The 27,635-nt window shown below is 43.9% G+C and overlaps 2 protein-coding genes across 3 annotated transcripts in view; both read right to left on the reverse strand.

The window, feature by feature from the left end:
* The window catches only part of DNMBP (dynamin binding protein), a 224,312-nt gene that overhangs the window by 59,042 nt on the left and 137,635 nt on the right, over positions 1 to 27,635 (reverse strand). The gene's annotated exons all lie outside the window — the stretch shown is intronic.
* On the reverse strand, positions 1,489 to 27,491 carry CPN1 (carboxypeptidase N subunit 1). 2 transcript variants are annotated; one of them, XM_026678873.2, is made up of 9 exons: positions 26,998 to 27,491; positions 24,582 to 24,778; positions 18,092 to 18,247; positions 16,306 to 16,488; positions 11,993 to 12,104; positions 11,327 to 11,466; positions 10,227 to 10,326; positions 4,175 to 4,293; positions 1,489 to 1,789 (listed from the first exon to the last, which is right to left on the reverse strand). In XM_026678873.2, the coding sequence occupies exons 1-9, from the start codon at positions 27,218 to 27,220 to the stop codon at positions 1,658 to 1,660; spliced, it is 1,362 nt and encodes a 453-aa protein (XP_026534658.1). In that variant the 5' UTR covers positions 27,221 to 27,491; the 3' UTR covers positions 1,489 to 1,657. The 2 variants fall into 2 exon arrangements, with proteins under 2 accessions (XP_026534658.1, XP_087820903.1); XM_087964777.1 differs by lacking the exon at positions 26,998 to 27,491 and adding an exon at positions 26,692 to 26,761.

Genomic DNA, 27,635 nt, shown 5'->3' on the forward strand with positions numbered 1-27,635 from the left:
CCCCAATCCAGAGCCTTCACCTGCAGTCGCTTTTGCGACAAACTATTTTTGTGTTACATTTATGTTTTACCAAAAAGAAATAAAGGGAGACTACTATAGATCTATTTCAAGCTATTTAGCTCCTATCAGCTAGCCATACCCTTCTGAGATTCGAACCAGGGCTACTTACATATTAAGTAGATGTACCTAATTAGGTAGATGTGCCGACAAAGCAAGGAGAGCCTAAGCCTGTGGCTTAGAGGTTAATACATCTACCTAATATGTAAGTAGCCCAGGTTCAAATCCCAGAAGGGTATGGCTAGCTGATGACAGCTAAATAGCTTGAAATAGATGCTAGTCACCCTTTATTTCTTTGTCAGCAAAACACAAATTTAACACAATTCTAGACTACTTACCTAGCAGTAACTGCTTTAACTCTACAGTATGACCCTTACCACTTAATGCAAATGTAGGTAGCAAAATAGTGGAATTGTGTACCAGGGAAATAGAATAGGAGGCTCACCTAATGGTAGACCTCTACTCTTATTGCAGTCTAAACAGAACACAGAGAAAGTCTGTGAAAGTCTGCATGTATCTGTCTATATAAGGGATGGTGGAGGGGGGAGGGGAATGAAAGGAAGAGAAATTCAAAGTTGCTTATAACTTTAACTCCCTTGCTAAATCTGAACTGCTCTGTTCTGGTTTTCATTTTACTGAACTTGGGTAATGACAAAATGGATTGTTGGAAGAGGGACATAGAAAAACAAGCCTAGAAATTATTGACAAAATTTGATTATAGTGGTCCGATGTGCATATGGTTTTCCCTCTGACAGGTGGCACGCTGAAGGGCAATATGCAAAGCCAGAAGCATGCTTTGCAGGCAAATAATCAGGTCAGCACCATTTGGCAGTAACCACTATAGCAGGGGTGTCCAACCTTGGCAACTTTAAGACTTGTGGACTTCAACTCCCAGAATTCCTCAGCCAGCAAAGCTGGCTGAGGAATTCTGAGAGTTGAAGTCCACAAGTCTTAAAGTTGCCAAGGTTGGACACCCCTGCACTATAGAGTCAGGAGAGGGAACAGTTTCTGCTGATTCAAACATAGGTGAATAGCATTAACTCTGCGGGCCTGATGCTCTGTAGAAAAGTTCAAATCTGAATAAACTCATATTGGGCTGGCTTGAGCAGGCATATAAAGTTAGCCTCTATAATTCAGTATAAAGTTGTGTCACGAATGTTTAACAGTTACCGTTTTATATATGTTTTTTTCACCCCAAAGAAATGCGTTGGAAACTTTTCCAATATTCATGTAAACAATTGGTTAAAAACATCCTATTATAACCTTTTTTTCCATGATTATTTTGCAGTGCCCAGAAGAGGGCAATGCAGGCTCTCATGAGCTACAGTACTGTAGTGTTCTTGAGAAATTAAAATACAGGACTGATTAGAATATCATAGAACAGAATAGCCTAATGCCTGTCCTCCTTCGGAAAGAGTTTTCAGTCCACAATGCAGTTAAATATATATTTAATAAGCAGAAAGCTTTAGATGCATTTCATGATTCTGAGGCTCATCAGAGGGTTGGGTGCGTCTTAAAAAGTTCATTTGCCAAAAGTTCATTTGTTGACATTGCATGTCAGACATGGCTACTTCAGCTTTTATCTAGTCAAGGACTGACTTCATCGTAGGGTCTGCCATGGGGCAGCCCGTGGAACAATCTTCTTTTGCTGCGGCTTATTATGGGACCTTTTCTTATATGTCTTTGGTGCAGGAGGATTGTCCAAAGGTTTCTGTCTGAGTTGGAAATCCACCTGAAAGACACAAATGCCATCCAATGAAAAATTACATTACATATTGTACCCCCGCCTCTCTGCTGGATGGAAGCTGGTCATATTTAATTGGACAAAGTTCCTGCGGATGAATTAAAAACACACTCACAAAATTATGCAGTAAAACAACAAGGGAGTATATATTTGCCAACTTTCCATCAGTGAATCAGAAGGACTGCATTCTAGGAAAGTCACCTATCTATGTATAGATCTCTGTTATTATATAGGTTTTTTTTAGAAGTGGTTAATAGTCTCTAGATGGATAGTATATTATTTTATTTAGAAAACGGTATGCTTAGAGCTAAGATTTTGATGTAACTAAAAAAATTGTTATAGTCTTCATCAGATAGGCCAATAAAAAGACATAAGATATATTTCAATCCTTGGGAGAAGCAATGATAATAAGTTAGCTCCAGATTTGGACATACTTCTAGCAATGAGAAACAGCAAAAGATTTTCAAGGAATGCTATGATTAGTGCCAGGCAGCTAAGTGTCATATTAATTTCCAACAATTCTTCGGATCAGTGATATGAAGGAGAATATGTGGGAAATTAACATTTAGCTACCATGAATCATCTCATATTACTGCACGGATAGGGAATTTATGGTCCTTTAGCAATTGCTGAACTAGAGTAACCCTTACCTTTAGTTATGTTTGTGGGTCTGCTTAAGAGTATATATAGTTCAGCAATAACTGATTCTCCTCCAATGACTGCTGGACTGACTTTTTTTTTTAAAGGGAGTTCAACTAGGGCTGGATTATATGCTACCCAGAGTCACTTGCTTATGATTATGTATGTATGTATGTATGTATGTATGTATGTATATATTTGTTTTCTTAAGTTTTCGCGGGTACTTACATGTATGGTATTCAGCTTTGTTCGGGTATTTTCCCACTGTCATTATCGTTGTGCTTTTAAAGTTGTAGTAACTTTTTGGCAGAATCTCATCTGCCATCATCAGGCTTCTGTATTGTGTTCGTCTGTGAGTCAGACTTTCACATCCGTTTCTGTTTTAAATTTGGTGCTAGCCTACTGCTGTGCCAGAATGGTTTTTTCTTCATCCTGATTGGTTGGGAGTCCTGGTCTGTGTTTATTGGTCTTGGAGTTTGCTGTGTTCTGCTTGATTGGTGTTTCTAATATCTTCTGTCTGTTTTGTAGCTTTTTTTGTCTTGATGGGCTGGCAACATTGTGTTTCCTGTATTGGAGGCTTTTAGTGCGGCTTGGCTCCAAGTAAACGGATGGCTATCATTTATTAGGAAGCTAGGTTTCATCTGGGCGCCTGGTTGGGGTGTGTTTGAGCTGGAGGTATCAGGAGGAGTCTGTTTGTGCCCAGGTGTTTGCCTGGCTTGTGGTGTGGAGATTTTTTTGTTTGTGAGTGCAGGCTTCCAAATAATTGACAGTCTGGTGGAATCATCTCTTCTATTCATGCTTTCAGGTCTTTTTTCAATCTCTATGGCTTCTCTGATAATTCTGTGGCTGGGGTTTTCTATAGTGGCTAGGGTTTTGGTGCCATTGAAGTCGATGAAGCAACAGGTCATAGCATCGACTTCAATGGCACCAAAACCCTAGCCACTATAGAAAACCCCAGCCACAGAATTATCAGAGAAGCCATAGAGATTGAAAAAAGACCTGAAAGCATGACTAGAAGAGATGATTCTGGCACAGCGTAGGCTAGCACCAAATTTAAAACAGAAACAGCTGTGAAAGCCTGACTCACAGACGAACACTATACAGAAGCCTGATGATGGCAGATGAGATTCTGATGAAACGTTGCTACAACTTTAAAAGCACAACTATAATGATGTGGGAAAATACCCGAACAAAGCTGAATACCATGCATGTAAGTACCCGTGAAAATTTAAGAAAACACACACACACACACACACATATATAATTATAAATTATAGATGAATAAATAAATAATGGGGCATCAAAGTTCTGGCTACTGTATAAGAATAATGATTACTGTTGCTGGATAATAGCCTGAAACATAGTAGTTGCAATGTTTTCCCAGCCAAAGCTGTTTCTGGCTAGCAGAAGCATAAATCGATGGTCCTTGTATACAGTAATCCAGTCTATTATAAACTAACTTAATTCCAAGATAGACTGTGTGACTAGTGGATAATTTATACTTGAGGGAGGTAGGGAGTATTTTCATGTTTTTCCGTATGGGAAATGTATACCATTCTTTTGGGTAGAAAAGTAATTTCTCATTTCTATAGTATTTTCACTAATCAAGATATCAAGATGTGCTGACGTTGAGGGAATACATATAGATGCAGATATTTTCTTATTTTTCCTTCCCTACTCATGTTTCATATTGGAAGTGGGAGGATTGTATTTTCTCTTTCCTTCCTTACTCACCAGTGTGGGCTGAGCTGGGCCAACAATCACCATCACAGTCTGAGGTTGGTAACCATCTGCTGATGCAATAACTCTATAATTACCAGGCAATAGCAGCCTGAAGTAGTCACCATGTTCACCTACATGAGAGAAGAAGATACTAAAAGATTCAGATAATAAAGATTTCATTTGAAGATGAGAAAACTCAGAAGGACAAAATTCTACCTGGTGCCATCATTTAGTTAGTGGAATTGAAATTAATGAATCCCCTGACAATCACTCTTGTTTTTCCTGAAACCATCAGAGACTAAATGTCACTGAATAGTAAGTTGTCAAAAGAGCAACTAAACCAACATCTTGATTAATTTTTCAAGAAGCCCAAGGAGATGCTTCCAAGGAACTTATACCGTAGCTCTGTTCAAATATTCATTATGAATGCAAAAAATAAATAAATAAATATGGAGTGACCGATGCCCGATGTTCTGTAAACACCTTCCTTATTCATTCTTCATCATATGAAGGTCTAAATGTCTTCAATTCAACATACATGGAATTCTTGTATGCCATTTGCACCATCATGAATTCAAACTCAATATAGCATATACGAATGGTTGAACAGAATGGATAAGTAAACAATCCCAGATGTAAAGTAAGTTTTTCCTTGTGCTTCTAGGTCAGTGCTGTGACGACTTGAGTTTGTCACCCTGTTCTAGATGGTAAAGTGCAACCTAAGGGAGTTAAAATCCTTCAGCTACACTGTTCTGTACAAGTCAATTTACATACTCGTAGCCCCGCGTTGCGATTGGTTAAAGCGCGCGGCGACCGGATTGGTCGAGCGAGCCGCACTGATTGGCCCGTTGCGAATCCCCCGCGATTGGTGGAAACTAATCGCGGGAGATTCGAAGCGGTGTCATTGGCCGCGGCCGCCGCGGCTCGGAAATAAAAAGCCGCAGTTTTCCCCTTCAAGCTTAAGCTGTATCCGGAGCCAATAAAGAGCTGAAACCAAGTCACTGACTCCGAGCTTCCTTTCTCGACGGACACGACACTGGCGACGAGGATGGGATCCAGAGAATAACCACCGAGCACGTGTCCCGAGGAAGACAAAGACCGACGAGATGGCCAGCATGACCCCACCAGCACCCTTCAACCCCGCTACCGAGGACTGGGAATCGTACATGGATAGATTCCTGATGTTCCTCGAAAGTAGCAATTTGAAGGATGCGAACGGGCAGAAGAAAAGGGCCGTCTTCCTCACACACTGCGGGCCCGCAGTGTTTAAGATGGCCAAAGCCCTCGCGAAGCCCGAGGACGTGAAGGCGATGGACTGGGCCGATCTCGAGCCACTCCTTCGGAACCACTACGCCCCCGCTGTGCCCATCCTCATCCGGCGGGATGAGTTCTATCGGCGGAACCAGCGGCAGGACGAGAGCATTAGCGACTTCATAGCCGCCTTGCGAGACCTAGGGGGGATGTGCGAGTTCAGGGACCTGGACGATGTCCTCCGAGACCGCGTGGTCCTAGGCCTCAGGGATCAGGCACTAAAAAGTCGACTGATGGCAAAAGGCAACATCGACCTCGGGGACGCCCTGGCCGAAGCTTCCGCAGCCGAAGCCACCCGGAAGTCAGCAGCCAGACTTCGGAGGGCAGACAACGGGGACCACACTGAAACCCCCGAGACAAGCCGACGAGAAACCACCACACACCACGGGGACCTGGACTCCGCCTCCGATACCACGGACGAGGAGGAAGACGTCCACCGACTACAAACAGGACGGGACCGGCGAGATCAACGGGGTCGTAAGTCGGGGAACCAGTGCGCCGGGTGCGGGGGAAATCACCTTCGATCAGAGTGCCGTTTTATCGACGCGATCTGCCGGCATTGCAACAAGAAGGGCCACATCGCCCGAGTCTGCCGACTCAAAAAGACACACAGCCCCCGCCGGCGAGAACCAAGCAACCGGGGACGAGACGACACCCCCCCGAGAACCAGAGATCGCCAAGCCGACTATCGCTGGAACCGAGACAACCGAGGACGACGGAGCGGGGAAGGCCGCCAGAGAGAAGAAACCCACCAGACGGTCACCATCGGCCATGCCGAAACCACGGATGCCCGGAAGGTCTACGTGGAGGTGAGCATCGAGGGCGAGCCATGCCGGATGGAGGTAGACTCCGGATCCTACCTCTCCATGGTCGCCTGGAAAGAACTCAAGCGTCTGGTGCCAAACATCCAGAAAAGAGGACTGGAGAACCAGAAGCTGATCATCAAGGACTATCAGGGGAACCGCATCCCCGTCATTGGGACCGGACAGTTCGAGGTGACTTTCAAAAACCGCACCGCGAAACTTCCCCTGACTATCGTGGACCGGAACCGACCCAGCCTCTTAGGACTCCAATGGTTCGCGCCACTCGGGATCGAGGTCACGGGAGTAAACCACACCACAGAGGCCGACTGGGAGCAGCAGCTGGCGAGGGATTTCCAAGAAGTATTCGACGGCACCCTAGGCAAGTACAAAGGGCCCCCTATCTCTTTTAGCCTAGACCCAAATGTCGCCCCCATACGCCTAAAACCCAGACGGGTGCCTTTTGCACTCCGGAAGAAAATAGACGAGCAGATTGACAAGCTCGTCAAACAGGGGGTTTTGCAGCCAATCGACCACGCCCGGTGGGAGACCCCTATAGTCACCCCAGTCAAACCAGATGGGTCAGTAAGGATCTGCGGGGACTATAAGGCCACCCTCAATTGCGCCCTGCAACAAAGCGCCTACCCCGTCCCAGTAGTGCAACACCTATTACACTCGCTGGGGGGGGGCAAGGTCTTTGCGAAGCTCGACCTGGCGCAAGCCTATCAGCAACTGCCGGTCGATGAAGAAACCGCCGAGGCGCAAACAATAGTCACCCACCGGGGAGCGTTTCGTTGTAACCGACTCCAGTTTGGAGTCAGCGTAGCCCCAGGAATTTTCCAGAGCCTCATGGAGAGACTGCTGCGAGGAATCAAGGGGGTGGTTCCCTATTTTGACGATGTATTGGTGTCGGCAGCCAACCAAGAGGAACTAGAGGGTCGCCTAAGGGAGGTACTAGAAAAATTCAAAGGGGCCGGGCTAAAGGTGAAGAAAGAGAAATGCCAGCTATACACAGAGCAAGTCGAGTTTCTGGGGTACCTCCTAGACCGACATGGCATCCACCCAACCGGAAGCAAGGTCAAAGCCATAAAGGAAGCCCCCACACCCAAGAACAAAACAGAGCTGCAGGCATTTCTGGGACTGCTAAATTTTTACAATGTGTTCTTGCCCCAAAAGGCGACCGGCGGAGCCTTTGCATAGGCTCCTGGACAGGACGGCCAAATGGACCTGGGGGAAACGGGAGGACACCGCATTCAAGAATACCAAAGACCTGCTCACCTCGGATGCCGTTCTCATTCAGTATAATGAGACCCTACCCATCGCCGTCACATGCGACGCCTCACCATTTGGCGTCGGCGCCGCCCTCAGCCATACACTCCCAGACGGAAAAGAAGCACCCATCGCTTTCTTTTCAAGAACACTCAGCAAACCCGAAAGAAAACTACAGCCAATTAGATAAGGAGGCACTGGCCATCGTCGCAGCAGTAAAGAAGTTCCACGAGTACCTCTACGGCGCCGATTCACCCTCATCACGGACCACAAGCCGCTGCTGGGCATCCTGGCGGGGAACAAGGCCACCCGAACATCCTATCCCCCAGGATGACAAGGTGGTCTGAGTTCCTCGCCGCCACGACTACCGGCTCACACACAGACCCGGTAAGACGATCTCCCATGCAGACGCGTTGAGCCGCTCGCCGCTTCCCGACCTAGACGACGATCCAGCTCCCACGACGGCCACCCTCAGCATAGAGACATTGCCGGACCTACCCATAACCGCGTCAGACATTGCCCGAGAGACTAATAAAGACAAGCGTCTGGCGCGGGTATTACATTGGGTAGAAAAGGGATGGCCAGAGAAAGACAACGATGAAGCATTCAGGACATTCCGAAACCGGCAAACAGAACTGTCACTACAGAAAGGTTGTTTGCTATGGGGGGACAGGGTGGTCATACCGGAAAAACTGCAAGGGAAGGTATTAAAATTATTACACGAAGGGCACCCGGGGATTGTGAGGACTAAAGCTTTGGCCAGAAGCTATGCTTGGTGGCCAGGTATGGACAAGGAGATCGAGGCCTGGGTAGCCAAGTGCTCGCGCTGCCAAGAAACCAGACCAAATCCCCCGCAGCACCAATATTAGAATGGGAAACGCCCAGGGGACCATGGTCGAGACTCCATATAGATTTTGCCGGGCCCACAAAAGGGAACACATTCCTCATCACGGTGGATGCTTACTCCAACTGGCTGGAGGTAAGCAACATGAAGACCACCACAACAGATGCGGTAACCAAGGTCTTAAACAAACTTTTCGCAACCCACGGTCTCCCGGATGTCATCGTGTCAGACAACGGACCCCAGTTCACCTCGCTGGAATTCGAAAGATTCCTAGCAGAACGAGGCATACGACACGCACTGACAGCGACGGCGCATCCGGCGGCCAATGGTAGGGCAGAACGGATGGTTCAATTTACAAAAAGAACCCTCCAAAAGATCGAACACGGGGACATACAAGAAAAAATAAATAAAATGCTCCTAATACAACATATCACCCCAAACACAACGACTAACAAAAGCCCGGCAGAATTACTAATGGGGAGAAAACTAAGGTCACCACTCGACAGACTACACCCCACATACAACCCGGAAAACCCCCGGACTCATCTAGCAAGCACCGGGTTTTTGCACCAGGCGACGCAGTCTATGCAAGAAACCTTACCGGAGACCCACTATGGGTACCGGCAACTATAACCCAACTGACAGGACCCCACTCCTACTGGTTACAGACAACCGACGGACAAACATGGAAACGCCACATCGATCAAATAAGATCAAGAACAAAAAACACAACCGACACGCAACCAAACACAGACGACCCCGATAACACAAACCAAGAGGGGAGGGAAGATACAGGGGATCAAATAGGAAATAACCAGCAATACTCACCAGTCAACAGCCAGCCCGAAGTCTCACCAGGAAGGAACAGCCAGGCCAGCTCAACCAGCCCGGAAAGACCAGGCAGGAGCGGCGAAAGTCGCAGCTCGACCAACCCGGGTAGACCGGGAGGGAGCTGCAACAAGAGGCCCAGCGACACCTTCCAGGGGGTTCCATCGACAGGGCCAAGAGAAACAGAAGCCCCGACCGAACCGGCCGGGAGCCAAACAACAACTAAGCTGCGCAAGTCAAGTAGACAAGTACGAAGCCCCGCCTACCTACGGGACTACGTTACGTAGGACCGAACCAAGAGGGGAGGGGTGTTCTGTACAAGTCAATTTACATACTCGTAGCCCCGCGTCGCGATTGGTTAAAGCGCGCGGCGACCGGATTGGTCGAGCGAGCCGCACTGATTGGCCCGTTGCGAATCCCCCGCGATTGGTGGAAACTAATCGCGGGAGATTCAAGCGGTGTCATTGGCGCGCCGCCGCGGCTCGGAAATAAAAAGCCGCAGTTTTCCCCTTCAAGCTTAAGCTGTATCCGGAGCCAATAAAGAGCTGAAACCAAGTCACTGACTCCGAGCTTCCTTTCTCGACGGACACGACATACACTTTTCTAGGATTAACTTTTAACTTAGTTTAATAAAGTTAATAAAAATACCACAAACTCCAGAAATCCTCTCCACAGACTAGCCTGACTACATGTCTACTTCACACAAACATACATTATAGATATACTACATAGCCTAAAGCGAAATGGTGCAATGCTACAATATTAAATGTTCCCTATATTGTTATAGGATTACAACTTTCCAAATCTCCAGAAAGGGAGTTCTAACAGTACATAAGTCCTCCTAATAACTTTGGCAGGCACCAGATTTGGAAGTGCTTTCATAGGCTTACTGTTTAATTTCTGACTTTGTTACTAAATTCTAGCAACTTTTAAAATTCAAATTATAATATGGTCAATACCTATGAAATCAATTTAAGAACTCTTTAAAAAGAGTGTTAGGCTGAGTACCAACCTGTAGTGACATCATGGCCAATTCCTTCCACAGAAATTACAGCTCCTGCAAGTTTGTTGTTGTTTTCATCTGACACCATGCCTTTGATGCCCTGGTGAATCTGCACAACAGAAATACTGAACAGCCTTAGGACTAAGATGATGGTACTTAGAAAGAATACAGCAACAATTCATTTTGTCTGAAGCTTCATCTGTGATAGAGCTTCTTTACTGCTCTGAGAAAATGTCTTTTCCCAGGTCACAATGATCAGCTCAGTGATAAAACACAAATGTGGTGTGTTCAGAAAGTCCCAGGTTCATCCACCAGCAGCTTCAGAATAGATAGAAAGGCCTTCCAGAGGAAAAGACTATCTCTGGACAGAGTTCCAGAGTTTTCATGTATTCTAGATTTATTTATTAGATGAACAAGAAAAAAAATTGAGTCTGCACATATCTAATCAGAATTGTATTATCTCTAGGAAGAGTTAGGAAAAAATGTGGGAGATGCAGGGAGTAGTACAGCAAAGGCACTGGTAAATTTGGAACAATGTAAGGGCTGACTGAAAAGCACTGGGAAGACTGGTGGAGGTGTGCAGCAGTGGCAAGAAAGCACTGAGAAGATAGAAGTATGAGGACAGGTAAGAAACATAATTTTGTGTGTGTGCAAAGTAGTAGATAGGCTTTTTAATGAATATTCAAAAGCACTTTCAGGTTTAATGGGCAATCAGGTTTAATAAATACACCATCCCCCTATTCAAAAGGCAATGGTGTACTTGACATATTAGACAATGGGAGCAGATAATTTTTTAACAGCCCCCTCCTCTGTTAACAACCAAACAGCTGATAGATGCATCAGCAACACCAACCTGACTCCACACGTGCACCACCAACACTCTGGGTAGCCTCCTTATCATCCCCAGGTGGGCAGACAATGCTACTCTCATTACCTGTACCTAGGACAGACCAGCTCCATTGCCCTGCCCTTGGTAATTCACTGCCAAATAGTCAAATCAAGGGTTCATTATTAAATGTACTATCTTACAAGCATGAAAGAAAGAGGATGTCAACTTTTAAAAAAGGTTTGCCAAAAAGCAGAATGATATTGTGTCGTAATTTTGTTACCTCCTCTATGTAGGCAATAAGGGCCTCCCGGTTTGCCAGCCATTCATATTCCAATTCCTCCTGTGGCGGGAATTTCTTACAGCTCAGTTCAAGGGTAATTTCAAAGCAGTTGGTGTGCAGGTAATTGAAATCCTGCATCCCTGAAGGACAGAGAGAGCTGGAGATATATAACGTTTAATCTGCAACATGATTCCTAACCAAACAAACTTTCAGAATGGTTTACAAATCCACTAAAATAAAACAGTAAAATTAAGCAAGCAGCAAACCAAAATATATCAGAAACAAACCAAAAGAAACCTAAGGAATCGCAGGTCATTGCAGAAACCTGAAGGGCTAGAGAAAATGCATTAAAGTAAAACTATAATTCAGTTGAATGATTCAAAGAAATGACTTATCTTTGGCCAGTGCAACACTGATAAAAAGTCTTAAGCATGCCTTTGAGCTAAATGTCACCAACTAAAAGGATGTAAAAAACGGCGTCTCTTGATGACTTAATATTTGAGTATGAGGACCAAAGATCAAAATAAAAGAAGAGCTCCAAAGGAGGGAAGTTTTCTAAACATTCTAAAGGCCATTATTACTCTTACACGATGGGTCATTTCAAAATATTCTCTCCAAAATATACTCACTCTCTTTCTCTTGTGCTGTCACGCCATTTTGCCTTACCTTTGCTGAGTGAGTACCAGGAGGCCCCATTAGTGATGCCATCAACAAAGAAGTCTCCACAGTTTGTACCACGATGCATCCATCCGTGAGAATAAGAATAAACCTTGGCCAACTGGAAAGAAAATGTCAAACTGGTCATATATTTTCACCTGTCCAGTCACAGGTGAAAAAGGGGAAAAGAAGATCTTAACATCACCTTTGCAATATTACTGTCCTTGCTTCCCATTAAGAAAAGCTATCCTATCATCCTATGTAGCAGACTCAATGCTGTTCCGAGCAAAACAAGAAACATAAATATTCACAGCATACAGTGAAAGCTATATATAGATATAGATATAGAGATAGATAGATATAATTTATTAAATCATTTGAGTTACAGTATTTTGAGAAGTAGAGGAAAAAATATTTTACCTTTATATAACTCCAAACCTTAATGTAATTTTTCAGTTTGGGTGGGAGGACTATTCCAACAACTTACAATTTAGGTCGTACTTTTCTACTTCTACAATCCTCAATTATTGTTTTATTATTTATTATTTAAAATCAACTCTACAGTATATAGAATTTTACAAATGCATAACTTTATATAGAGGAATTATATCACCAGATTAATTTTACTTTCCTAATAATAGCCCAGCACCTCCATCTTGAAATCAGCCTTTTGGGCAGCTTCTGGATTATTCACTGCCAGTTCAAGGCCCATCAAATATGTTTATAATTTATTTTATTCTAAAATTCTACTATCCACTACAGAGGATAGTGCAGCACATAGCAAATAAAAATAAATAATCTAGCAGTAGAATAATATTAAAACATCAAAAATAGCAATTAATAGAACCAAGAAGAATATGCTGAAAGCTTTCCCAAGATGAAGACAGCACTACATTAAAAAAGATTGTCTGTAAAAATGTCCGTTCCTCCCCCCACCCCACCCCCGACTGTGTAGGGGTTGGCTTCCTTGCATTTTTTTTCCTTTGAAGTTTCTCCTCTGTCTATCTCATAGTAGAACTCCAAGATTGAAAAGAATCCAATAACTGGCTATGAGTCATTATTACAAACGAGCATAAATATTCATTGCAGTTTTTAAATTACCAGTACTGTGCTGTACTACACAAGATATATTGCAATACTAGTCATTTGGCCTGAGAATCAAGTTGAGAGCTTCTAGAGCAAATTGAACAAACACTTCTAATAATAAATATATACAAGGAAGGACTAGTATCATTATTTACAACAGAACTAGTTGCTTCATACGCATTAGAGAGAAAAAAATAAGGGAATCAGAATTAAAACGCAGAACTGATCACTGGCCACCTCTGGGATGTGACATAAAATGTATACAGTACCACAGTATTCACAGCAGCTGCACTCTGTTTACATGTTAAGCTTCCCCCCTCCATCTTATTACAGTTCCTTCATGTTTAGAACACATCCTTTTTTCAATTCTAACTTTTCTATCCCTCATTTACAATATTAAGAATTCATCCACATATCTGCACGCTACAGTATAAAGATAACCCATTAACTGTTAATTAAGGATATTAATATATGATGTTCTCAATCTGTTTCCAGACTACCATGAAGATGACCTCTGTTCATCTTTCCATCATTCAGTTCATAGAAGTGGCGTTTTTCTGTTTTTTTCCAGCATAAGCTTTGCTAAGTAGTCTGCCATGAATTGTTCTGAGGTAAGCCTAGGGAAGGAGGCCGGCTTGCTGCTTCTGATGATCTTAGGCTATTGCAGGCATGCCTTGATGTTATTGCTGGGCACTGAGTTTCTGAGCCATTTGCTTTGCTCTCACACTGTGCCCCCACCCCCACCCCCAAAATCATCATCTCTTTCAACTCATGGGTGGCAGGGGGAGTGAGAAACAGATGAGGAAAGCAGGTTTTTTTGGATTCTAGTTCTCCAGGCACTGAAATGACCTCCTTCCCCTAAGAACGGGTAAAAAGGGGGAAGTTCTATGCCAGGATCAGAGAATAGACCGAAAAGGAGTCATTTTCCTAATTTCTCCTTCTTCTCATACACTCATGGGTAAAGAAGGAGGGGGAATGGTCTTTTGGGAGCAGTTTCCGTTATTGGATTCACTTTTCGCATGGAAATCCTGCTTTACAACCATGAAGGGGTACTTCCCCTCATCTCAGCTGTCCGTTTCTCTGTGTATTGGTGCTGTAGTATCAAAACTGCAAAGACATCATTTTATACAGTATATATCCAGCAATCTGTTGTAAGACTGCTGGATATGCATAAATACAACTGGATAAATATTTAAAATTCCTCACAGTGGTTTTGGCATTAAAGCACTGAAGTCCTGAGGGAGGAGGGTGTTTTAAACAGTAAACAGTATGCACCCTGGAAGAGCAGTTTTATTGCATTCATCCACAGTGAAAAGGATAAGAAGACCCAGAGGTGCTTTTTCAAGAGGCAACTGGACTTTTTTGTTGTTGTTTTTCTTTGAAGACATTTTGTTTCTCATCCAAGAAGCTTCTTCAGCTCTGAGTTGATGTTAGGGAATGAAGAAAAAAAAAGAATGCAAATGATCAGCTGTCTGCAAGGAGTATAAATTCTTCCATTCCGCATCATCCAATCAGAGCTGAAGAAGCTTCTTGGATGAGAAGCAAAATGACTTCAAAGGGGGGAAAAAAGAAAAACAAGAAATCCAGTTTTCCTCTTGAAAAAGCACTTTTGGGACAACTATGGCCTGGATGACTGAGAATCTCCATAAACATAAAAAGATCCACTTTTCCTCCTCTACCTCCTCTTGGTAAGTGATCAGGAGGATGGGTGGAAAGAAAGGAGGACTGAGTCTCTTCTCTCCTAATATTCTCTTTCCATGAATGGTAGGAGGACAAGAGGAGGGAGAAAAGTGGGGGTGGAAGAAATAGGGGAGGGTGACTCACTTGATGCCAGTTATTTGATCCTATCCTTGGGCTTTGGGAACTGACACAGAAGAGCACCAAAGGTAACCAGGAGCAGAAGAGGCATTCCCATCTGAATTCTCTCCCAGGATCTCAATTTGGATAGAATAGAACCCCTATTCAGCTTAATCCCCAAGACTGGGTATTTGTCCAAAGTACAACACTTGTCCAAAGTACACCACACTTAAGTTGGTATATTTTATTGTTAGTTTCCACACTGGTCATGTTGGTGTGCAGAACCAACCTGAGATCAGGTTATGTCATGCCCCTGGTGGAGACTGACTCTGAGGGAGAGGAGGAACACCCAACAGGGAATGGAAGTGTGGCTCCAGAGGTGGTGGAGGGGGCTGGGGAAGGGCAGAGGCCTGCTGAGTAGTCAGAGGAGGACCCAGGCCCATCCCCTATCCATCCTAGGGCACACGCAGGGAGGAGAGGATCAGGGAAAAATGTGGTCTACTTGGGAGGAGAGGGCCATGATCCTCTTCATGGGTTGCAGGTGTGAGATCTGTATAAGAGTTTGGACCTGCGTGCTAACAAACGCTGGAGACAGATGCGTGTTTTTTCCTGGATGAAGGTTTATCTTGGTTGGTGTTCTTCCAATGGACTGTACCTGGTTATCTTCTTGAAGTTTGTAATTAATTATCCTGGTCTGTCATGGAACTTTCTTCAGTGCGGTTTGTTTTTGGTTTTTGCTTCATTATTTGCTATTTGAGTTTGAACTGTATTTCTTTCGTTTGGAATGTTATTTTGAAAATAGTTTAATCTCCAACTGTGAACAACTGAACAGTGAAGCCAAATTGAAGGCATGAAAGGACCTTTATTTACATTTTGGTTTTTGTTATATTTAGGGTACACGCCGGGTCATCACAGGTTAGATGTGAAGCCAGCATCTAATGGTCTCCTAAAAGACAGCTGATGTTCTATACCAGGGGTATCAAATTCGATTTAATTGAGGGCCGCATCAGGGTTGTTTGACCTTGGGGGACTGGGTTGGGCATCGCCAGCTCAACATCATTTGTGTTGGGATGCTTGTAGTGGCCTGAGCGCTCTTCCAGTGAAAAAGGGCTCCCGTTTTTGGCTGCAACAATCTCCTGTAACCATCTGCACTGAAAACAGAGCTTGGGAGGACTGGCCACAGCCTTTGCATGCTCCATTTTCGGCTGGGATGGCCTCTTGCAAACCTTTGCTACTCACGGCCCTCTCGAGCTCCATTTTCACTGGCAGAGGCACCACAGGCTGGTCCTTTACTGTTTCCAGGGCAGTCCCGCAGGCCATATCTAAGCACCCTGCGGGCCGGATCCAGCCCCTGGGCCTTGAGTTTGACACCCCTGTTCTATACAGACATTGATTTGAATCCATTTCATCTTGCTTTTATTATCCCTGACATTTCTTACCTTTCTGAAGAGGATGTCATCAGGGGTAGGGGTGCTGTTTGCTTGCCAGTTGCCGCGGATTCTCTGTTCATGGGATTTGTCATAGGGATAATTGGCAACTACAGCTCCACCATGCAGATTGGCTGAGAGAACAAAATTGTAACTCTTCATCCACTGAATTACAGCCAATGTCTCTGGTTCTACCTGTCAGAGATACACAAAATACTAAGCCAGATGCTCAACCTGATTCTTAATACTTTTAATTTGTTCCAGACCTGCAGTACTGCCCTCATGGCAACATACCCAGAACGCAGATGTAAAAGTGCCTAAATGACTATTCTCAAATCTCAGAATTCTCTGGTCTTGGAAAGTATTATGGAAATTAGCAAGTGCCCATTTATAAAACCCTTAAATTCCTTTTTTTTTGCCTGCACTAATTGATTTCTGGACACAGTTCATTAGATTGATAATTATTTTGAAAGTCCTAAAGGGCTAATGTGGAATGTCTGAGGTATTGCCTCCTCAACTACCATCCTTGCTTGCCTGTTATTAAGATCAAGCGGGAAATCTTTTTCCTGCTTTCATGTACCACAGAAATGTTCTTGGGTGCAATGAGACACAGTCTCCTTCCATTAAAACAAAATTTTGGCAGAATTTTAATCTGCCAAACTGACTTAGCTTTATTGGAAAAGAGTAGGTTATCTGATTTAGTCTTGCTCATGTTTTCTATCTTAATGTTGCCACCCACTCACTATTAGTGACTCTAGGCAACTTACAAAAATATTGTAAAAAGCGTTAGATATCTATTCAACATGAGTATCAGAATAATAAGCAGCGAGGAAAGTTCTTAAGTGCACACTAATTATAATCTGACTCCCTCCCTCCTATACACACACACACACACACACACACACACACACACAGAGTACAAAAACACACTATTGAAGTCTATTATTGGTTAAAAGTACATGTTGCAGGAACCCCACAAGCATTAAGATTCATAAACATTATGTTTTTAACATGTCCAGCCCATTGTGGCTTATTCAGCAAATCATGCTGAAGTAACTCATGGCTTAGGATAATATGTGAATCTAGTCATGATTCTGCATTTTAGAAACTGGGAGACTGTGAATTCTAGACCTGCCTTAGGCACAAAACCTACCTGGATGATTTTGGACCAGTCATACTCTCTCACCCAGGAAAGAGACAATAGCAAACTGTTTTTAAAATGTTTCCAAGAAAACTGGAGAGACTAGCCCAGGCAGGAACCAGTGCTGACTTAAAGGCAGCATGCGAACACATGTGCATACATGCATGCGTGCCCATGCACATGCATGCACACACGCACATAGGCACAAGCAAGTGTGTAGACTTTATACTCATCCCTATCAAATTTAATACATATAGGACTTCACATGGCTAATCAGAAATGATGCCCTAGCTAGGTTCCTAACAGATGTTTAAGAACTTGGGAACCAATTCTCAATATGTTAATTTTCCATATCTAGATACACAGACAGCGACCCAAACAAAATGTGATTCTTCTTCCTGTGTTCCAAAGGACTATGATCCAGGGAGTATTAAAGCAGTTGGATTTTTTCCATGTGAAATTTGGCTCTTGGAGAAATGTAAAGAGAATGGCAAAAAAATTAGAGGGAACTTAATTCCTGCAGTATTGTAAGAGCCCAGTAACATGCATTACACAGACATCACCAGTTTCTACAACCACATGGCTAGGATGGATGAGTGGATGAACTGTAAGTGGATACAGACATTTCTTGAAAGGGATGAACTGGATTGGCATTACCTGGCTTTTCCAATTATCTGGCAAAGGGATGTGATGATTGGGTCCACCCTGTTTCTCATTGGAATACATCATGATGTTGAGGTCAGGGAAATTACGGTTAAGGTCGACTCCATTGACATTGTTTCTCCCAGTGACATACTCTAAATAACTTTGGTTCTAAAAAGAGAATAATACATTTTTGTGTAATCTGTAGATATGTTTAAGTGAATACCAAATTTTAGCTTATCTCTTGAGTCATCAAAAGGGAGAAGCGCATTTCAGAAAAAAGAAAACAGTTCAGGAATTTCTGGATTTCAGGATTCTAAGAATAGTTGCCAAATATTAATTGAACAGGGTCTTCTGATACAGATTAGCATAGTCAGAATTCAAAGACAACCCTAAATTAAAGATTATTATATTTTAAGAAACGTATCTTTTTCCTTAACACAACTATATTCAAAGCCACAGTGCATAAACATGAAATGCAGAATTGAAATCCCCTTATTTTTATGACCCAAGAAATCAGTTTGAATTATAGGAATCAATTTTCCCTTGGGCTGGGAAATTGGCTGTTGCCTTTACTATTCGATGTCACATGCCCTTCTCAAAGATCTCTTACCAAAAGAACAATAAACTACTCAGAACAATAAATGGTCAGAACAATTTGGAACTGTGTTAAGTGCATTATTATAAATTGGAAGAGTTTGTGGAAAGCCTGTTATCTGGAAGGCCCCCAGTTGCTGTGACTTTCCTCTTCTGAAGTCATCATGATGTCGGTTGTTAAGTATGGAGAATAACGGAGACCAGACATCTGACCAGTGACTTCAACTCTTTAATAAGTAATAGAACATAACAGAGCAACGGTATGGGCAGCAGTAACCCTTTTATAGGGTTAGCTGCTGCCTTATTAACCAATGAAAATGTGCAACAAGTTCAAACTACTAACCAATAAGAATAGTCCCAAAAATGGCCAATCAGGGACTAGTTCTAGCCCAATCCCAAGTTGTTGTATAAGGACCAATCAAGTGTGCAGGTTTTCAACCCCTAATTTGCATTTAGGTTATTCACTTTTATTGATTCACAACACCCCTCCCCCTTGGGTTCCGTTTGAGGGGAGCTGTAATAAAATCCTCAAGATAGGCAGGCCGTTTGGTCTGCCTGGACGATTTCCGCGGCTCCACCGGGTTTTGTCTAATGTCCGGTTCCGGTGGAGCGTTTGGATGACCTTTGTTAAATTCTATTTCGCTGCACGGCGATTCCGTGCTGCATTCACTGTGGTTGTCTCTGCTACTCCGTGTTTCTTCGGGGTTTTGCAGTTCGGTTTCCCCCGTATTAAAGTTCCCTGAAAACGTCAACTCCCTCCCCGCTTCACGTTCCGGTGCTTCGCTGGGCTGTAGGGCTCCCGTTGACCCGCTATTAGTTGTATCAAAGTCAATTCCCTCGATACTTCCCTCCCCTTGAGTTGGTGAACCGGGAAGTCATGGCCGCTGGGTGGTAATCTCGATCGGAGCTGGTCTATGTGGCGTTTCCACACCCTCCCATCGTCTGTTAGCAGGCGGTAAGATCTAGGCCCGGTGAGGTGGGTAACGGTTGCGGGTATCCATAACGGGTCGCCGGAAAAGTTTTTGGCAAAGATTAAATCGCCTACCTTAAATTCCCGGCATTTGCTGCTGGAGCCGAAAGGTTTTTCCGGTGCGAAGCGGGGTGGAGCCGGTCAAGGTGCGATCGTATTTTCCGCCCCATAAGAAGTTCAGCGGGCGTTTTGTTGGTCACGCTGTGGGGCGTGATGTGTTGCAACAAGAGAATTCGATTGATTTTCTCGTCGATGTTGCCAAATTCCATTTTGTGAAGGGTCTTTTTTACAAATTGTACCATGCGTTCTGCACGTCCATTCGCCGCAGGGTGCGCGGGCGAGGTTAGCGCATGGCGGATGCCCCGATCAGCAAGATATTGTTCAAAGGGCAATGCAGTGAACTGTGGGCCGTTGTCCGAGACCAACACGTCCGGAAACCCGTGTGTGGCAAATAGTCTGTTTAATTTATTAATAACTGAGTCTGTTGTAGTTGTGTGCATTCGATGAATCTCGAGCCAGTTAGAATAGGCGTCGACAGTAATCAGGAAAGTGTGACCTTTGGTAGGCCCCGCAAAGTCAATATGAATACGGGACCACGGTCCCCTCGGCGTTTCCCATTCGGTTGGGCTTGCTTTAGGTGGGGCGTTGCTGACGTCCTGGCAACGTTGGCACGTAGCAACCCAGGCCTCGATTCTTTTATCGATTCCCGGACACCAAGCATAGCTGCGTGCGAGTGATTTCATCCGCACAATACCCGTATGTCCCTCATGCAATACCGTCAAAACAGTCTGTTGCAATTTGCCAGGGATTACGACTCGATCGCCCCACAAGATACAGCCTTTTTGGGAAAACAGCTCGGTTTGGCGGGCTTTGAAAGGCGCCCATTCAGGTGCTATTTGGTCCGTCGGCCACCCCCGTTCAACCCAGCGTAGTATGTGTTGCAGAACTTGGTCACGTTTCGTTTCAAAAGCAATGTCTCTAGCCGTCAAGGGTGGTGCATGTAGAGCTTCGATCTGTAGTGTTGAGAGGGTTGGGGCTGGATCCACAACAGCGTCTGGAAGCGGTGTTCTGCTCAATGCATCGGCATGGAGAATCGATTTCCCCGGGCGGTGTTGCAAGGTATAGTTGTAGGCCGCTAGGAATTCAGACCAACGGGTCATTCTGGGGGACAATATATACGGGGTTGGTTTATTACCCGCAATGATCCCCAGTAGCAGTTTATGATCAGTGATTATTGTAAACGCACGGCCATAAACATATTCGTGAAATCTTTTAACTGCAGCAACAATAGCTAAAGCTTCTTTGTCCAGCTGACTATAATTTCGTTCAGCATTAGCTAAGGTTCGCGAAAAAAACGCGACGGGGGCCTCCGCTCCGTTTGGTAACACGTGGGCCAGAATTGCCCCAACCCCAAAAGGTGATGCATCACACGTGATAGTGAGCGGCAGAGTCTCGTTGTACTGCATAAGTACTGAATCAGAAGTTAGCAATTTCTTTACTTGTTGGAAAGCATGTTGTTCCCGTTGCCCCCAAACCCACGTTGCTTTTTTGTCTAATAGTCTATGCAATGGTTCAGCTACTGTTGCTTTGTGGGGTAAAAACACATTATAGAAATTGATAAGTCCAAGGAACGCCTGTAGGTCTGCCTTGTTCCTTGGAGTGGGTGCCTTTTTAATTGCTCGTAATTTGTCTTCGGTGGGATGAATTCCTTGGCTGTCCAGGAGATATCCCAAAAATTCTACTTTTTCGGTACATAACTGGCATTTATCTTTTTTTACTCTGAGGCCTGCATTTTGGAATCTTCGTAAAACCTCTCTGAGTCGTTTTTCTAGGATGTCTTTGTTAGGTGCAGCGATGAGTACATTGTCGAAATATGGAACAACGCCTTTTATCCCTTGTAACAACCTTTCCATTAAACTCTGGAAGATTCCAGGGGCGACGCTTACCCCGAATTGGAGCCAGTTGCATTTAAAGGCGCCCCTATGTGTTACGATCGTTTGCGCCTTGGCTGTGGTTGGGTCTACAGGCAATTGTTGATACGCCTGGGCTAGATCTAGTTTGGCGAAAACTTTCCCGCCGCCCAGGGAATGGAGTAAATGTTGCACTACCGGTACTGGATAAGCACTTTGCTGCAGTGCGTGGTTTAATGTGGCCCAGTAGTCTCCGCAAATTCTTAGGGACCCATCAGGCTTGATAGGCGTCACTATCGGGGTTTCCCAACGGGCGTGGTTGGTGGGTTCCAGTACGCCCTGCGCTATTAGTTTATCGAGTTGTTCGTCGATTTTAGGCTTCAAGGCGAACGGCACCCGATGCGGCTTAAGGCGGATGGGTGCTATCTCAGGGTTCAAGTTAAACGAGATTGGGGTCCCCTTATACTTGCCTAGTCCGTTAGCGAAAACGTCTTGGAATTCTTGCACGAGTGCTTCCTCCCAATCAACGCTCTCGGCCTTGTGGACTCCGGCTACAGTGATCCCGAGCGGCCTGAACCATTGAAGGTCTAGAAGACTAGGCCTGTCTCGATCCACGACCGTTAGTGGTAGTGCGACGGAGCGGTCTTTGAATGAGACCTGGAATTTGCGGGACCCGACAACGGGAATTCTGTTACCCTGATAGTCTTTGAGTATAACCCTTTGAGGGTTAAGGTCTTGGCGGCGGATCGTGGGAATGAGCTGTTAGAGCGTTTTCCACGATACCATCGAGAGGGAAGATCCCGAGTCTACCTCCATCACGCAAGGTTTGTTTTCGATGGCGACCTTTACTCGGATTTTCCCGGCATCAAGGGATGTAGCGTGGCCTATGGTGATTGTTTGGTGGGTCTCTTCCCGCCGGGTTTCTTCACGCCTGGTGGAAGTGGTGGACGATTTGTTTCTGTAGGAGTGGTTCAATTTTTCTCGGTGTGTGCCGAAGAATCCTGAAGATTGGCATTCGGCCTGTCAGGGTTTGGAGTTTTGTTTGCTTCTGCAAACCTTTGCGATGTGACCTCGTCTCCCGCAATTTCGGCAGAGCGCGTCGAGGAATTTGCAGCCGGATCGTGGGTGATTGGATCCACAACCGGCACACGGTCGAAATGAGTGTTGTGTGGGCTGGTCTCGCTCCGTTCGCAGTCGGTTGACCTCTTCCCCATCGCTGTCGGACGGAGACTCTAGGTCTTCGTGGTGAGTTGATACCGGGTGTCTCTCTGTGCGAGGCGAGGTATCCATGGCGAGTTTACGTAGCGGTGCGTTGGTGCGGCGCATTCAGGCTGCCGACTTCTTGGTCGCCTCTGCTGCCGAGGCTTCTTTAAGGGCATCGGTGAGACTGATGTCCCCCTTAGCCATAATTTTACTCTGGATCGTGCCGTCTTCTAGGCCCACCAAACGGTCCCGGAGAGCTTCTTCTAAGTCTGCGAATCCGCAGAGGCCTCCAAGGTTTCGGAGGTCCGCGATATAATCAGCAAGGCTTTCACCTTTTCTTGGTCCCTCCGGTAATATTCGTGTCTTCGGACTAAGGTTGGCACGGTGGGCGCGTAGTGAGCCCGTAGTAAAGGCTCGAGGACGTCCCAGTCCATCTCTTTTACCTCTGCTGGCTTGGCAAGTGACTTTGCCATTTTAAACACGGTAGGGCCGCAGTGGGTTAGAAATATAGCTCTTTTTTTCCCGGCTGTTGCATTTTTCAAATTGTTGGTCTCCAGAAACATCTGGAACCTATCCATGTACGACTCCCAGTCTTCAGTTTCTGGGTCGAATGGAGCGGGTGGTACGACACCGCTGGCCATGTTGCCGTTGATGGTGCGTGTTCAACCACATGCTCTGTTAGTTGCTCTGTAGGTTAGTCAGTTCTTCGGTCTCCTCATCCCATCCTCGTCGCCAGTGTTAAGTATGGAGAATAACGGAGACCAGACATCTGACCAGTGACTTCAACTCTTTAATAAGTAATAGAACATAACAGAGCAACGGTATGGGCAGCAGTAACCCTTTTATAGGGTTAGCTGCTGCCTTATTAACCAATGAAAATGTGCAACAAGTTCAAACTACTAACCAATAAGAATAGTCCCAAAAATGGCCAATCAGGGACTAGTTCTAGCCCAATCCCAAGTTGTTGTATAAGGACCAATCAAGTGTGCAGGTTTTCAACCCCTAATTTGCATTTAGGTTATTCACTTTTATTGATTCACAACATCGGTCATCCTTTGAAGAGCAAGAAAGTGAAAGCAAGTTGGCCAGTGATATTCATTGCAATGTAATGCCTATTTCCCAATCACAGGAAAATATGGAGGAAGATTGTCTCACTTTTACAGGTCTGCAACTATGGCATCATTACATCATAATAGATAGGGAGAGCTTTGCTACAACTCAGCATCCATGACTGAAAGTGACCACAGGGAACATAGAGAATTGCTTTATTTTGAATTAGATATTGCTTTGTTTAGCTGGTATTGTTGACATTGACTGGCGCAAGCCCTTCTATTTTTTACCAGTAGATACCAAAAGATTTTTTGCATTCAAAGCATATGTTCTACTTTTTACTACATAGTACTGCAATATGTTGCCTTCTAAATCAGATTAAGATCCAACTCTCTCACTTATAAGTTCTTAATAGTGGCAAGCTATATGTCTCTGGAAGATCACAAACAAGCAATCGTGATAAGTTTATACAATATTCTGTAGCAGTCACCTGCGCCTATTCTTAAGATGTATTGCCTTGTGACATAGAAGTTTAATTCAGCTGTTGCAATGAATAAAGTTTGATTTAGAGCTATTGTCTGTGACTTTGGCTTTCCCAAATTTGATGTCTCCAAAAGTGCTGGAACTAACTAAATATTCTGAAAATTGCACTTCCAACACATTCAGTAAGCATTAAATACCCTTTCTCACCATTCCTCTCTCCCTTGGCTGCCTTAAAACAAACTTTTGTTATTACCATAGCAATTGAAATAAAAAAGGGATGCTTGCCTGGTACCTGGGCAGCTGCCACTTCATATCCATCAGGATTCATTGAAGGTAAGAGATGAATGCGTGTTTCATGGATGAGCTGGGTAATGCGTGGATTACCATGGCGATACTCTTCACACAGGAAATCCGCAAGCTGGAGCAACAGTTCCCGGCCTAGTACCTCATTCCCATGCATGTTTGCTACATACTTGAATTCTGGCTCCACTGAGAAAGGGAGAAATTTGTTGATATTGGAACAGAGTAGATAGATTCAACACAACTGGGTGCTGATGCATAAACATTGAGGTCAAGCAGGAGGTGGAAGCAGCATAGATTCCCAAATGGCATTCTGTGGTGAGGAAACTATAGCCGTGGCCTTTTGTATTGTGGAAAGAAGCTCATTGTGAGGTTATGTGCTGCTTCAGGCCATAGGTTCACTGTCAAACCAAGAGAGGTCAATTGCTGTCTCTCATACAGAACTTAAAGTACAGGGCAATGGACAGGAATCTGTGCTTGGAAAAAATGGGAAGAAGCAGTGCATTGTATGAGAATGGTATGTATCCTGGGGGCAAATCTTTTCCTGCAGTAGAGAATTGAAAGTAGGGCATAGTCACAACCACATAATCAGGGTCTTTATTTCCTTATTTCACATAGTGTGTCCAAAGGTCCCTTCCACCGTTCCTCTTCAGCTTATTTCCTGGAATGTCACATTCCAGCCTTCTAAAGCTTTACAGGGTTAAAGAAAATTGAGAAATAAAATCAGCATGGTTTAGCCTCCAATTCATTTATGTAAAACTGCTTCCCCCATAGATTTATTTTTATTTTTATTTTATTTATTTATTTATTTGATTGGCCAATTGTTTACAAGATAATAGTAATGTATATAGTTGTGAATACATGAAATGGTACATAAGAAAAATTAAGAAAACAATAGACTAGTCATAGATGCCCTTTTCTACATGTACACTGCCAGATGCATTCTACAAGAAGAAGGATACGCCCCTCTTAGGAAATTACGTCTGTATAGAAGTGCTCTAAGAATTAGTACAGTGTCAGATTATAGGCGTTATCTGAAAATATAAGTAGTCCTACTTTATGCACAAAAGAATAAAAATGTTTGGGTAGATTATAAGGGGGGAAATCCATGTATACATAACACAGTAGATATCCCTTGATCAAACTTGCAGCTGATCCCAGCCTCTTTTTCCCTATCCTTCTTCATCAGTTCTATGTTCCTCTTCTTGTATCCTTAAAAATCTTTGAACCAACTGGTCTATGGGATTTCTTTACATGAATTGTAATGGCTTACCTGCTAATCTTGGTGGGAAGAAAAATTACTAGTTATTAGTATTATCTATCTTGTAGGATTAATTAATAAAACAATGGATATCATACTGGTAAATGCTGAACTTTGCACATCAGAGAAATGAACATTTACTAAATTACTAAAACACAAATACTGCTCTTTTAATTAGGTTTTGGGGTCCAAGTAAAAAAGACCATAAAATGTCATAAAAATAAAAAGGTAAAAGTAAAAGGATTATCTAAAGAATTTTAATTATCTACTCTTGTGCTTTATGTAACTGATGAATAATTTTACAATGCCTAGTTGAATAAAAATATTTTTGCCTGACATCTATAGGATAATGGTTACCGTAGACTAGTCTTTTCCAGTTTGGTATCCCCCAGATATGTTGAACTTCAGCTTCTGTGATTCCTAAGTACACTACTTTGGGGAAGGTATTCATTAACCAGAATACTTCTAATGAAAAACCTCTTTGCTTTAGCTATAGCTATAGCTATATCAAGGGCTTCAACACATGATCTTTGATCTTAGAATTCTTGCTGCATAATTATGAGTCTGGCGCCTGTATTTCCCTCTGTCATCAGTATCAACATGTTGTAATGTCAGGCTCTGCCCCACTTATTCAAAAGTATAGTCTATCAAGGCTACAATTTGCAACAACAAAGTTATGAGTGTTAGGGAAGAGAGATAGTATAGGGAGAAGTAAAGGTTTTGTCATCTTCCAAGATTAATATTAATTTTGTCCAATTAGCTACATTATTTTGTAGAATTAAAGTACAGCATTTAAAAAGAGAGTTGGAGTTGACTCTCTGGAATTGGCATTAAATTTGACCTTAATTACAAGCCTCAGATGGTTGTTAGTACGTATCTCTCAGACCTTCACATGAAATGGAATAAACCCACTAATGTGTCATGAGGCTTAATACGTTTTTAAAACCATGTTATTAATTAAACAAGTCAGTGTTAATCCACACACTGGTTCTGTTCTGTACAGCCCTCCCCCTGCCGTGGCCCTGGCTTGATTCCATTAGGCACAGAGATTCCAGCACCACACTAAACCCAATTGTGCATTGATCAGGCAGAGCAGAAAGAAGCATCTCTTCAGCTATACAAGAGTTATACCTCTGGGCACACTTACTAGGCTCATGGATGCCAGGAGAGTCGCTGAATTCCAGCACATAGAGGTTGCGGCCATGCACACTGCGCCCAATGCTGTACAGCCTGGTAATATAGGGGCATGAGCCCTTTACATCGAACAGCGCCTGTAACAATTCCTCATAGCCGTGATGGACAAAGTTAATTGAGGCAGCAACTCTCACCAACAGCAGAACTTTTCCAAGGATCCAAAGCCACTGATGCATCTTTCTCTGGATGGCAAGCAGCTTTTTGCAGTAGACGATAGCTCTCCAAGCTTGCTTTTTGACAGCAACTAAAATGCAAACTCAACCCGGTTCTCTCCAGTTTTACAGTCAAGTCTCAGCCCACTCCACCTGTGGTGGAGACAGTGGTGGGAGGAGAATCTCAGTGAATGCCCCTTACAGCGAGGGAAGAATTTTTAATGCTGAGTTCTTCCCCTTGTGCTCTAGTCTAGTACACACATATTCCACAGAGCTTTTGGAGCCAGAATTATTCAAAACCTCTGCACGTTTATAAAGTTGTGTTGATTTCTGTTCATTTATTAACTGAAGTGTAAACAAGCATCTGAAATCTCCTGGCTCTTCACGGCAGGACAGAGACCTGATCAAAATCTCTCAGGAAAAGGTATTCAGGAACTGT

This window comes from Notechis scutatus, chromosome 4 (assembly GCF_049901735.1).
Source record: "Notechis scutatus isolate UNSWTSFEM ecotype Mainland chromosome 4, rNotScu1.2, whole genome shotgun sequence".
NCBI lineage: Eukaryota > Metazoa > Chordata > Lepidosauria > Squamata > Elapidae > Notechis > Notechis scutatus.